Consider the following 14911-nt stretch of genomic DNA (forward strand, 5'->3'; position numbering starts at 1 on the left):
CCCCGTGCCCCATTCTAGTACAAGTATTATTATTCTAATTTTATGGTAGATGAAACTTGTTGAACGTGTCCACATTATTGTTGATATGTGTGCATGCATGACTAAATAACATTCAATTTACGTACTAATATTCCTACCAGTTAGACGTTCATCTGTGCACTCCAGTGTATGCGTCTGTGCTCTTTAATAACTATGTACCCCTCTCTAGTACAAATATTATTATTCTAATTTTATGGTAAATGAAACTCGCTGGACGTGTACACATTGTTGTTGATATGTGTGCATGCATGTCTAAATAACATTCAATTTATGTACTAATATTCCTACCAATTAGACGTTCACGTGTGCACACTAGTGTATGTGTGTGTGATCCTTACTTATTATCTTCGTGTCCAATATAGTAGTTTCAGGAAATGGATGTAGGCATACGTTTCTTAAAGCATATGATTTGTAATTACTTAACCAGCTTGATACTATAATAATAATAATAATAATAATAATAATAATAATAATAATAATAATAATAATAATAATAATAATAATAATAATAATAATAATAATAATAATAATAACAACAACAACAGTAGTAATTATTATTATTATTATTATTATTATTATTATTATTATCTGATTCCGAACGTGATGTTGTTTTGAGCAGTCCTTCCATGAATATGTCTTGGAAATAAGCGGGTATCCACGATGCCCGCACATTGTATAGTTTATCAAACTATCTGTTCTTAAAAATTAAAAAAATGCACACATGTTCTTTCAAATTTTGGCACGCGGTATCTCGGACCACATGTGTGCACACCCGACGAAATGCGTGTGCACATGTCGCGCAGTTGTCGTGGCTACAACTTAATATAATCTAACTAGCATAGGATTACCAAATTTGTTAGTCTGTAACATGAAGAATCTTGGAGCACCATTACCAAATTTTTTAGATGAAACTGTAATTTAGAAAATTTACGCATAAAGAAAAATGTATGCACACCCGACAAATTGCGTGCGCACATGCTATGCAAAGCGTCCCCCCACCTTCCCTATCATGCAGATTCGTATTCACCATTTGCATAAACCAGTATAATATGCATTACGTTTGAACCAAAAAAAAAAGTTAAATTTATACATACAAATCGCACAGTGTTCATAATTAGCCAATCGAATTACAATAATAGTGCTCAGTTCTACTGCGTAATTACCTGAGTTTGCACTGTCCATGGAGTCTGGGTTGGCATCGTAATTTCTTGGGTTTGCGTCTTCTATGGTGTTTGTGCTTGCTTCGATGATTACACGATGGAAAAGATTGTCCGGATTTCTTTCGTAAAAGGAGATGCGTTGCCAGGGATGTATTCAAGTCCTACCATGTTTAAACCTCCTTAATTCTTGCTTAATATACTAATCATATCTATTCCTTATTTACATTTTATAAGCATTCCCATTATTGCCCTTATTTACACAAAATTAGAATCTCCAATTAATTACTCTCCTTGCATCTAATCCATCCATCTAAACACATCCTATGGCTAGATTTTGTCCTCAAGTTTGTATTTTAAGAGAGTTTGCATGTGAATGCAACCCTATATATATATATATATATATATATATATATATATATATATATATATATATATATATATATATATATATATATATAGTAGATGTGAGTAAAAAAACGATAGAAGATGGTGATAAATAAAATAAGATGATAATGACTATAATAATCATAGTAATGAATAAATACATTAAGTAAATAATTGTGAGAATATAGTTATAATGATATATATAACCAAATAGATCAGGTGATTCTGTTTTCTATTTAGAAAATAAACTTTAAAAGTTTGAAACAATTTTCCAGTTTCAAAAATAAAAATAAAAAACTATGCTAATAAATATGTATTATGTTTTCTATTATCTAATTCTCAAGTTTTATGAAAAATGGGAAAAATTCTTAAATTAGTAAATGGGCCCGTATTTTCAAAATGATTTTCCATGTAAAACATTCAATCGTTATACCCTGCACCACGGCGCACAGTGCACTGTGCACCCCCTCTCAAAACGACGTCGTTTTGGGAGGCGTAGGAAGTTTACATTATTATGTATATTTGTTTATACAATTATGTATATTTTTTATTATGTACATTTTTATACAATTATGTACATTTGTTTTATACAATTATGTACATCCGAATTAGGAAATTTTTGTGTATTATGTTAAGAATTAATGTGTATTATGTTAAAAGTTTATGTTTATTATGTATTATGTTAGATTATGTGTATTATTTTTTAAAAAAGAGTATGTGTATTTTGTTATATAATTATGTACATTCATGTATACAATTATGTGTATTCTAATATAACATTATGTACATTTTTTAACATGAAATTTTTTTAAGGAAAATTAATTGCCAAACACTGGGTAGCGAAATTTAAAAAAAAAAAAAAAAAAAAATTGAAACAACGTCGTTTTGCATCTAGGCGCACAATGCAACGCGCACCGTGGTGCAGGATATAAATTGCCCACAACATTTCATTTTAGGTTTTTATTTTTTGAAAAAAAAAAAGAAGAAAGAAAATAAAAAATCAGAACAGGATATGTACCAGAATATATAAATTAATTGACACAAGACGAAACTATCAGTAAACTTGAAAGAGATAAAGAAAGGGCAACAAGATTACCAAACAGAAAACTGGTACATCTTACTTCATGCACCAACCACTCTCACTTCCCTAATTATTTTTTGTGTTTGGGGAAGGAGTAAATGGGTAAAGAAGAATGCAGGATATGATATCAGAAAGTAATTGTGAGAAATGGTGCTATTGCATACTGATTCAATGAAAGAGAGAGAGAGAGAGAAACAGAACACAAGTCCTATTGTTTGTTTGGCTGTACAATCATTGTATGGGGAAGATCCATTCATATAAACTCAAGGGAGGGGAATAGGGGATAGTAAGCACAAGGCAAATCAAGTAATAATGGAGCAAGTGAAAAGGACAGCCACTGGTCAACAATCTATGTTGATGAGCTCCAGGGCATTTAAAATCTTTTCATCTGTGAACAGTTACACAAAGAAGTATGCACCTCTTCGTCTTGAATCATTGCCATTATTTGCATCTGAGCTCGCCATCAAAGAATCATGACTACCTTCAACTTTGCAGATATGCTGCAGCTTTGATTGCGTCATGTGATTTAACAGCTTCAAGCTGAAGTAGAACCATATCAAGATTTAGTTGAAACTGAACTATAATATCAGTCACTTAAAACCTTTGCAACAGATGTAGATACGTCCTATTTACATTCCTGGTTTACTGTCTTCACCAATGTTACTTCCCCAGCCTTATTCCGGGTATCCTTGGATTCCCCTTTAATCTCATCAGTGACTTCCAAAGTAATGGAACACTCTACTTCCTCCTTGGTGGTAGTCTTCCCTATATGACCACTTATATTTTCTTCCTTTCCCTCGTCAATTATGCATTCAACCTCATTAGCATCTGGAATAACATGAAGAAGTTCAGAAGGCATGGCAGCTGGATCCAACTCCCTACAACCTTTGGGAGCAGTTGGACCTTCTCGACCTGTAAGCAAGTGGGATGGAACCTGATGAGAAAACCGATAAATTTCATCCCTGGGGATGATTCTTATTTCCCGAGGGCTCAAATGTCGGTGAAAAACTGCTTTGAAGCCAGCAACTTTCACAAGAGGGGCGACAATTACCCCATGCTCTTCATCATAATCATCAAGTATTTCCATCAAATCATATTCGTGTACTGCATCATCATCAGTGAGCTCATTCCATTCTCTAGACCAGTTTCTGTACAAAGCCCAAACATCCCCCTTCCTAGGAAATATTTGAATGGCCCCATATGAGTCTTTTGACCACTTCACCTTGTGAGAGAAGCAATTGAGAAAGCTATAGATTTCTTGTCTGCCCTTCTTAAAGCCGCCACATGTTTTTGAGGAACCAGAATCAAACCAGTGTTGAGGGCCTAGTCCACTGTTGGTAAGTGAACTAAGCCAACTGATTCGAACTGTAAAGGGATTTATTGAAACCACATTATGAACCATGGCATAATATCGAGGCATACCATCATTGTTATCATATGCCGCCCATATCTGGTTACCTCCAAAACAACTTTCTGTACGATCTCTGTTAAAGTTGTAAAAATCAGAATCTAGAACATCTATTGACACATGATCAGAAAGTTCCCTACATAGATAGCTACTACTAGCACCAGAATTGTATTTTTCTCCAGGCACTTTAGAACTATTAGTTGCTTGCTCACTATCTTCTCTACCATGAACTTCTGTACTCTTATCCTCCATGGTTTTATCCTGTGTCTCCTCATTAACATTTGCCTCACTTGGAGCCAAAGATTTGGCTAGGGTAGCAGAGCTCCATTCATTCCATTTCTTCTGTATCTGTAGCTTGGCCTTCTCCATCAACATGTGCTGTACATCATGATGAGGCATGCCCTTCATATCCCCCAGTATACTCCTACCTTTCAACCTAACTTGTCCAGAGAAACTAGTTTTGTAGGCTAAACCACTTTCCATGCTTTGCTTCAATGTTTCCCTACCTGTATTAAGATTATCCACCTCTCTTTTTCTCTTTGCAGCACTGGAGTTCCCAGTCAATGAAATCCCATGGGCTCTTTTAGAGGAAGAATTCTTCCTTCGTAATGCATCTTCTCTTTTTGTTGCAGCTTGAGCTTCTTGACGCTGTCGTTTCACTTTCTCATATGCCTGCTGAACCACACTTGCGGCTTGAACAGCGGATGCAGGACCAGCAGTTTTAGAGAAGGGGCTCCACTGGAACCCAGAAGACTTCACATTTGAAGTGCCTGAGTTACTTCTTCCACTATCAGGCACCTTCTTGCTTATCCCATGATGTTTCAAATTTTCTTGCTGCTGATAGTTAACGCTATCAGTAGACAATCTTGATCCATTAGATGGAGGTGTGATCTCCACTGCAAAGAATGCCTCATGGCAGTTTGGACAGAGAAGGTTGTGGTGGAGATACTTCCGGAGATATTCATATTGCACCTTACAACGATAGCAAACAGTCCAAAAGGTTCTGCGCTCCTGCTTTTTGGATGAAGTAGGGTTTGTGCTAGTGGCATTACCTTTTGGGGGCTTCTTTCTTGAAGCAGTACTCTTTGCAAAATTGTAAAAGCCATTCTGCATCGGTTGTGATGGATCTCCATTAGAGGACTGAACATTCTTCTGGAACACATTAGCATGCTTCTGGTCATATGCTGATTTTTTGTCCTTGTCAGAAAGCAAGCTCCAGGCTTCTGAAAGATGTTTAAAGGCTCCTTCAGCACCAATAGATTTGTTCTTATCAGGATGAAGAATAAGAGCCAATTTCCTGTACTGCTTTCTAATTGCATCTTCATCAGCTTGTGGATTAACACCAAGAATTTCATAAAAGTTCACTTCCCCATTAACTCTGTTCTCAGCAGAAACATAAATATCAAGTGTTGCCAACATCTGTGCAATGCCTTCAAGTCCAGGATATAAAGTCTGTGCCTTGTGAGCAAATTTCTTTGCTCCAATAACATCCTTTGCTAAAAACTTCTTCTCTGCAATTTCTTTCGACCTCATAGCCTCATCTTTGTTACAATCCATCAACCTTGCCTATCTTGTTGTCACCTATTTTGGCATAACATTACAGATAAGAAAAACCAACAATGAAACTAGTAAACACCATGAATCTCAGTACCCAATTTTGTTAAATACAAGCTTCCTCATTACTCCAATGACCAACATTTCCAAAATAGCCACTGCTTAATCCCCAAAAAGGCAAATGTGTAACAAAGGAAAGAAGAAAAAAAAGATAAGAGCATACTAGAACAGATCAAAGCACATCTTGGTGAACCTCCAAAAAGAAAACGAAATCAAAATAATAGATTTCTGCAAGAATTGATAATTTAATAAGTCAAGATCGATACAGATATTACAGAATTATCAAGTATTCATCTCTCAACCAATCTCTATGTTTTCACACTCTAAACAAAGGGAAGAAAACGAAAAACCCCTATATGAACTCTACCGAGGAAATGAGCAGGAATCAGATATCCTTGATTAAGAAAAACTCAGATTTTCACTTCATTAATATCATCAAACGAGAGACACTCAACTACAACTGAATTCAGCACATTCAAATAGGAAAAAAATATAAAAACAATAATTCAAGAACAAATATCCGATCTTTCAAACTCAGAAATGACGAAACCCTAGAATTGCTGGTACAAAACTTATGCGAAGTAGAATAAAGAGGAAAAGTGAAATACCGAATTGATATAGTACAATAGAAACAGAGGCACAGAGCTGGTCGGGGCTTAAAGCTTTGAATCACAGACAAGCCATGGACGAGAAGCTCAATCGCAAACTGATTTTCTTTTCCTTTCTTCTTTGGGTTTTTGCCCCTGATTTCCTAAGTTTAATTCCAGAAAAATCCCCGAAGCTGATTTTTTTATTTTTACTGTCGGAGCACAAGAAAAATTCTTGATTCTTATTAGGGAAAATTGTAAAAAATGCCCCTCTATAATATGTCAATTATTAATGTCACCCCTGAATTATGAGTGGTGTAAATGTTGCCTCTCAATTATCAAAATGGTGCACATATAGCCCCTCCCGTAACGGACATGTGGTTCCCCGTTAGTGTACGACACTGTTAATTTGGAGTAAATATGTAATTTAGTTGTTTTTTTCCTCCCTCGATTCAAAGTACAGCGATGGACAGCGGTGGGGAACCACGGATCCGTTACGGCAAGGGCTATATGTGCGTCATTTTGATAATTGAAGGGCAACATTTACACCACTCATAATTCAGGGGTGACATTGATAATTGACATATTATAGAGGGGCATTTTTTACAATTTTCCCTTCTTATTATTTATAAATTAGAAAAAAAGTCTAATATGCCCTCCAACTTCACACAAGAAAGAGAAAATTTTAATTTGGGTCACACAACTATAGGAGTTTTGTTAATTTCAGCACTTAATTTTTAAAAGTGTCAATTTAGTACCTTGAGTATGTAATTTTTGTCAATTTTGGTCACTCCGGCTAATTTGCCGGCCAAATTTGGCCGAAAAAATTTAATCTAACATTTAGTCTAAAATTTAAGGGGCAAAATCGTCTTTTCTATCCTTTCTCCTAATTGCTGTTGACCGAATTAAGTTGTTGACCCGGTACAGAATGACCATTTTAGCAATCCAGAGGCAAGATGGTGTCATAGAAGCGGTCCTTCTATAGGCCGTCTCCGACCATGATTTACCAATAGGTTCGGTCACTATGGTCAATTGTATAAGAAGTGGGGTTTAAGCTATGGATGGGTGGTTTTCCGAGGGTTTTTGACATCTCAGAGAGAAAGAGAAAAGAGAAAAGAGATGGAGAGACGGTGAAAACAACGAAGCCATGGTTGCGTACGCCAATTTTTTTTATTTTTTTTATTTTGGTTTTGATGAAGGTGGAGGGAAGAAGCAAACATCATGGGGTGAAGAATTTCTTGCGTGATCGATGAGAATTCTGGGTTTTTTGTGTTTCCTATATTAGATTTCTAGGCTCGGAAATTTTCGGCGAGTCTCCGATCTTGAATTACCGGCGGTGAATTGTGTTAAAGTTTCGACTTTCATGGGTTTTGAGTTGGATAGAATTAGGAGAAAGGGTAGAAAAGACCATTTTGCCCCTTAGATTTTAGACTAAATGTTGGATTAAATTTTTCTGGTCAAATTTGGCAGGCAATTTGGCCGGAGTGACCAAAATTAACAAAAATTACATACTCAAGGTACTAAATTGACAATTTTGAATAGATGCTGAAATTAACACAGCCCCTATAGTCATGTGACCAAAATTGAAATTTTCTCACACAAGAAGATACATAGTCATGAACTTTTAAAAATTACAATTAAATACTCCAACTTTTTTTTTTGAACGCTACTGACTCTTTTACATTGTAATATCTGTTCAAACATACTTTCTCAACATAATGAAGCACACAAAGTCAATAACGCCTCCGCTGAGGCTCAATCTCATGACCTTCCAATGGGAGAGGTCACTACATGCCATCTGAGTACAAGGTGTTTGGCAAACACTCCAACTTAAAGGTGCTTCGCAAACACTCCAACTTATTAAGATTGGTTAAATAAGTTTATTTTATCGGTAACCAACATGTTACCGAATTGCTGGTCGACATAGACCGCTGTTGGCTGGCGTTAATCACCGTCATTGTTAACAAAATTGTCGTCGTTCACAAAAAAATTCGACTTCTAGTCTATCGAATTAGTTGCCTTTTTCGATGGACGAAGAAGGCAATTAGTGGTCCCGCCTTCTTTCGATCGTAAAAGGCGACCAGTGATCCCCTTCTTTCGATCGAAAAAGGCGACTAGTGGTCACCTTCTTCAAATCGAGGAAGGTTACAAGTGGTTGCCTTCTTCACGGACAATGGCGATCGACAACTTTTCGAGGTCACTGATTTCGCCATCAGAATTCTATGAACTGGTTATTCCTACAAGTATGAGAGTTTGAGGATGAAATAAGGTAGGAAGACCCTAAATGTTGGATAGAATTAGGAGAAAGGGTGGAAAAGACCATTTTGCCCCTTAGATTTTAGACTAAATGTTGGATTAAATTTTTCTGGTCAAATTTGGCAGGCAATTTGGCCGGAGTGACCAAAATTAACAAAAATTACATACTCAAGGTATTAAATTGACACTTTTGAATAGATGCTGAAATTAACAAAGCCCCTATAGTCATGTGACCAAAATTTCAATTTTCTCACACAAGAAGATACATAGTTATGAACTTTTAAAAATTACAATTAAAGACTCCAACTTATTTTTTTTTTTGAACGCTACTGACTCTTTTACTTTGTAATATCTGTTCAAACATACTTTCTCAACATAATGAAGCACACAAAGTGAATAACGCCTCCGCTGAGGCTCGATCTCATGACCTTCCAATGGGAGAGGTCACTACATGCCATCTGAGTACAAGGTGCTTGGCAAACACTCCAACTTAAAAGTGCTTGGCAAACACTCCAACTTATTAAGATTGGTTAAATAAGTTTATTTTATTGGTAACCAACATGTTATCGATTTGCTGGTCGACATAGACCGCCGTTGGCTGGCGTTAATCACCGTCATTGTTAACAAAATTGTCGTCATTCACAAAAAAATTCGACTTCTAGTCTATCGAATTGGTTGCCTTTTTCGATGGACGAAGAAGGCAATTGGTGGTCGCATTCTTTCGATCGTAAAAGGCGACCAGTGATCCCCTTTTTCCGATCGAAAAAGGCGACTAGTGGTCACCTTCTTCAAATCGAGGAAGGTTACAAGTGGTTGCCTTCTTCACGGACAATGGCGATCGACAACTTTTCGAGGTCACTGATTTCGCCATCAGAATTCTATGAACTGGTTATTCCTACAAGTATGAGAGTTTGAGGATGAATTGATGAAATAAGGTAGGAAGACCCTAAGTTGAAAACAGAACTATAAAGGGGTAAACATGGAGAAACGGGAGTGTTAGGAACCCTTGTAATTTAGATTTTGTTGATACCAAAAGTTAGGAATTTTAGTCCCCTATTTATTTTGTCATTTAAACTTGGATCATTTCTGTTCAAATTCGAATATTCGAATGGTAACTCGAGAAGTCAAGTTTCGGATAGACAACACAATCCGAATGATAACTCAAAAGGTTACGTTTCGGATAGTCTCAACAAGTTCGAATAGTTGGCTTTCAAATAGCTTGAAGTTGAAGACCTCGAAGAGGTTAAGACTTGAAGAGTTCGTGAAGAAGATTTGAAGAGTAGAAGACTACATGATCGAAAGGTTACAATGGTCGAATTGTGGAAGGGCCTACCTTTCGAAGTAAAAGGTGGAATGAATTAGTAGCTGAGAGGTTGCAGAGTGTTAAGGTTCAAAACGTTAACTCGTTATGAGTCTATTGATTAGGATTTGAGTCTTGATTCATTATAAAGATCCAATCTTAATATTCCTTGGAATTGTTGTTGAAATCTATGTCATAAATCCTTCGTATTTCTTGCGTAAGAATCCTTGTGAGTGTTTTATTGATTTGCATGCTAGTAAAGTTGTTCCTTTGATGCTAGTATGAACTCTTTTGGTATCCTTTGCTTGATTCTTATTGAATTGTTGACGTGAACTTACTTATTCTTTGTATCTTTTCTTTGGAATCTGTGGATATTGATCTATTGCTTTGAGATTATATCTTTGTTGTATCTTTCTTTGAATCCGTTGAGATTGATCTATTTTCTTGAGATTATTCCTTGTTGTACTCTTCTCTTGAGATCTGTTTTATTGCCTTTGCTTCTTGAGGTTCCTTTGTTGAATTGAATCCCTTGTGACACCCCGTAATTCAAATTCTATTTAGGGATTAATTAAGTAATTAATCCTAATTCAATTGGTAATTTAATCCCTTAAATTCCTGAAAATTCAATAGTCGGGGACTAGTAATTGACTAGTCAACCCAAGTCAGGTGTTGTACCTAAAGCTTTGTGAATAGTTCCCTTGTTCCCTTACACTTTTCATCTTAGTAAGGGCAAAGAAGACATTTCCTTCATGATTGTATTCCAAACTAACCTAGAAGACACCTTTCATTTATTTTTTTCCTAACACTTTCAAATCAAAAGCTCTTCCTTCTCTCTAAAAATCTTGCTAGCTTTCTCTTCAAGCCAAGTTTAAGGTTACCAAGATCTTCAAAGTTTGTCTCCAAGATTCCATCTTTCCTTCTCTTGAGCATCTAGGAGGGTAAGATCTATGCTCCTTTTATGTTTTTAGTGTTTTCTAAGGTATCTTTTTCTAAAGGTGAAATCTTTATGACCTTTTGGTGTGTTCTTGAAGTGGGTGTGGAAGGTGAACCTTGTTAGGAGCTTTGAGAAGTGTTTTAAGTGAAGGTTAAGTCTTCAAGAGGTAACCCATGCTCTACAAAATTTATTTTGCTTACCTATATGATGATTTATTGGATTCTACATATGATTTTGCTATGAAATGTGAGTGTTGATGCATTGTCTTGTGAAAATGCATATCTAGAGCTTGTTATTAGGGTTCATGAATGCCATTGCTTGGATATTCCTTTGATTCAAGTCATTTTGTTGTAATTGGTGAGATTTGGCATGTTTTGGACTTGAATTTGAGCTTGGAGTTGAAAATCCCCGAAGGGATGTTTTGGTACAGAGGTTGTACCCGCGGGCAGAACGGCGAGTAGGGGTCCACCCGCGGGGTACAGGGTGTTTGGGAAGTGGTTCCCGCGGGCGGAACCACGGGTGGGAGTCCACCTGTGGCCCCACCCGCGGGTACACAAATGTTGGATGGTGGGGATTTGTTCCCCGTGATTCTTTTGACTCGGTATTTGGTCTTTTGACTTCCCGATGTTTTTTTGTGGAACTATTTGAGTGTCTTCTTGATGTTTCGTATGTCTAGAACTAGATGGTAGGATTCCATGTAGGTTTTGGAGTCTTGAATCGTGCTAAGTGTTCAAACTTGTGATTCGTTGAACCATGATGAGTCTTGTGTGTTCTTCCGAACGATGTTTAGTTTACCCGTTTGATAAGCATGCTAGTTCGGTGTTTAAATGCTAGTTCAAACACCGAACTAGCATGCTTATCAAACGGGTAAACCAAACATAGTTCCGAAGAACACACAAGACTCATCACGGTTCAACGAATCACAAGGTTGATCACTTAGCACGATTCAAGACACCAAAACCTACATGGAATCCTACCATATAGTTATAGACATACGAAACATCAAGAAGACACTCAAATAGTTCCACAAAAGAACATCGGGAAGTCAAAAGACCAAATATCGAGTCAAAAGAATCACGGGGAATAAATCCCCGCCGAACCACACTATGTACCCCGCGGGTGGACCCACGGGTAGACCCCCACCCGTGGTTCCGCCCGCGGGTACACACCCACAAGCCACCTTGTACCCCGCGGGTGGGGCGGCGGGTAGGCCACTACCCGCCGTTCCGCCCGCGGGTACACTCCTGTACCACAAATAATCCTTTCGGGGATTTTCAACTCAAAGCTCAAATTCAAGTCCAAAACATGCCAAATCTCACCAAATACAACAAAATGACTTGAATCAAAGGAATAGCCAAGCAATGGCATACAAGAACCCTAATAATAAGCTCTAGATATGCATTTTCACAAGACAATGCATCAACACTCACATTTCATAGCAAAACACATGTAGAATCCAAGAAATCATCATATAGGTAAGCAAAATAGATTTTGTAGAGCATGGGTTACCTCTTGATGACTTATCCTTCACTTACAACACTCCACAAGGCTCCCAACAAGGTTCCCTTTCCACACCCACTTCAAGAACACACCAAAACAACATAAAGATTTCACCTTTATAAAAAGATACCTTAGAAAACACTAAAAACACAAGAGGAGCTTAGATCTTACCCTCCTAGATGCCCAAAAGTGTGAAAGGTAGAATCTTGAAAGCAAACTTGAAAGATCTTGGTAGCCCTAGGTGTGGCTTGGAGAGAAAGCTAACTAGCTTTTAGAGAGAAGAGAGAGAGCTTATGATTTTTCTCTTGGAGAGTGTTTGAAGAAATGAATGTGTCTTCCTAGGTTAGCTTGAAAGACTATTGCCAAGGAAATGACTTATTTACCCTTACTAAGATGAAATGTGTAAGGGGACAAGGGAACAACTCACAAAGCTTTAGGTACAACTTTGACTTTGGGTTGACTAGTCAATTACTAGTCCCTGACTATTGAATTTTCAGGAATTTAAGGAATTAAATTAGCAATTGGATTAGGATTAATTACTTAATTAACCCATTAATTGAATTTGGATTAAGGGGTGTCACATGTGGTTTGTTCTTCCATATTGTGGATGATGACTTGTGTTAATCATTGTTGTTGTCGGATTGTGATCCTTCTCTTGTTGAGTATGGTTTCATATTTTCGTTGTGATCCGTTGATTGATTCCTATGATGGCTTTGTGTGTGTGGCTGTACCTGGATTGCACGATTAATGGTATGGGACATTAGTCACAAAGGTACGGCAGTGGTCCTCGTGGTGGCCATGACGTGATTATGGAGTTTGTGACCTGTGTGTCGGGTTCACGTATTTCTTGGGATGCATGTGTTGCCATGTGTGTGATCGGTACCCTCGTGTACTATGAATTGGTGGAATTGTTGGCGGTCGTTGACGGATGGGGACGACGGTCCTCAGAGGGAAAGGGTTGGACTTGGTGTACAGGGGTCCTGGAGGTAATGGTTGGAACTAGACATAAGGTTGGGGGTAGCCATAAGGTTGGAACCGGGCATAAGGAAGGCATATCAATTCGTGATGGGTGATGTCATGAAGGCATGTGTTGCCGTTGTGTAATTCTCTCTTCGTCACGAGTGATGTCAAGAAGGCATGTGTTGCCAATGTGTGTTTCTTGATTCTCTTGTGTTGTGCATGTCGAGTGTTATTCTACTAAGTGATGGTAGAATACATCTTGAGCCGTTCTTGTGTGTCGTTGTACTTCTTGTGGTCTTGGGATGTGTTCCCTTGTCTTCGTTGTGAGTGTATTGAGTCCTGTGATTGACTTCTACTCTTGGCTTTGAACTTATATATACTATATTCCGTTTGCAAATGATTTTGTATATATATCCTATCTATGTATGATATTTCACATGTATTGGTGGGTTACCAGCATTATTTGCTGGCCGGGCGTCGTCCCATATATTTGTGTGTTTCTTTCATGTTCCGAGTAGAGGCGAGCGCGGTCTAGTGATGGATAGTATAGATCCCTCAGACCCTGTAGTTGTTTTGGCCTGTGTGCCTATGTTGGATTTAGACGTGTTGTTGTTTGACCATATCCTTTGTAGGCAGATTATGTTGATGTTGTTTACGGCTGTGCGTTCACCTTAGTGTGGGCGTGGCATAACACTCTTCGTTTTCCATCTGTTTTATAGTTAGACTTCCACTGTGTATGCTTATTATGGTTAGATTATCTGCATGATTAAGTTTTAAATTGGTATGAGAATCGGGGGTGTTACAGTTGGTATCAGAGCCTAGGTTTGATCCTAGGATGATAGAGTCTAGACTTCTAAGTGGCTAAGTGTGATTTGAGACCTTAAGGTGACCGTAAGAATCTAAGTGTTTAAGGCTTAGGATTTTTAGGATGCGCGGTGAGCTGAGCGTTGTTTATAGTTGTTTGCTTGCGTGTTGCCTTATTTGTAACAATGTTGTTGTTGTAGAAGCTTTGCGATGCCTCCCCGTCAGCGTGCACGTACATCGGAGACCCCGACGAACGAACAGCTTGCCCAGAATCTGCATCAGCTGACGCAAACCATGCAGACCCTTAGCGAAGCGTTGTTTTAACACCCCAGATTTTCAAGACATTTAAAACTTATAAAATAAAGGTGAAATCTCATTAAATCCCAAAACATAATACAAGAGTACGGGGTGCTATGCCACACCTGAGCTAGAGAACTCAGGTGCACAGGCTAACTAACTAATATCCTCAATAATGTAAATGCATAAGCATGACACGCAGGCCGAAAGGGAAACTATCTACTTCTACGCTCCAAGTTCTAGCGCGCTCCAGTGACTTACTCTTCTGTGCCTGAAAGCCAAATATATCTGTTCAGCGAGAGATGCTGGTAACCCACTTCAACGCGTTGAAATACAATACATATATATATATATATATATATATATATATATATATATATATATATATATATATATATATATATATACATAGATATACGAAAAGTCATTTTGTAGCATGAAGATATATCATACGAGACTCTAGCTTTCAAATCAGGGAACCGACTCGATAGATAGGGGTACACACAATCATAAGTCATAATCGAGCATATACAATTCTCACATAGGGAACAGTTATAGATAAGCACAACCAATAATCACAATTAAAC

The 14911-nt window shown here is 37.6% G+C and overlaps 1 protein-coding gene across 1 annotated transcript; it reads right to left on the bottom strand.

Moving 5' to 3' along the window:
- Positions 1–2786: 2786 nt before the first annotated feature.
- On the bottom strand, positions 2787–6491 carry LOC109152510. Its single transcript, XM_019300203.1, has 2 exons — positions 6295–6491; positions 2787–5653 (listed from the first exon to the last, which is right to left on the bottom strand). The coding sequence occupies exon 2, from the start codon at positions 5627–5629 to the stop codon at positions 3290–3292; it is 2340 nt and encodes a 779-aa protein (XP_019155748.1). The 5' UTR covers positions 5630–5653; positions 6295–6491; the 3' UTR covers positions 2787–3289.
- Positions 6492–14911: the final 8420 nt, after the last annotated feature.

This window comes from Ipomoea nil, unplaced genomic scaffold (assembly GCF_001879475.1).
Source record: "Ipomoea nil cultivar Tokyo-kokei standard unplaced genomic scaffold, Asagao_1.1 scaffold2422, whole genome shotgun sequence".
NCBI classification, from domain to species: domain Eukaryota; kingdom Viridiplantae; phylum Streptophyta; class Magnoliopsida; order Solanales; family Convolvulaceae; genus Ipomoea; species Ipomoea nil.

Bases quoted from the DNA above. Each gene is read 5' to 3' on its own strand.
- LOC109152510 (XM_019300203.1), bottom strand. From the start codon at position 5,629: ATGGATTGTAACAAAGATGAGGCTATGAGGTCGAAAGAAATTGCAGAG.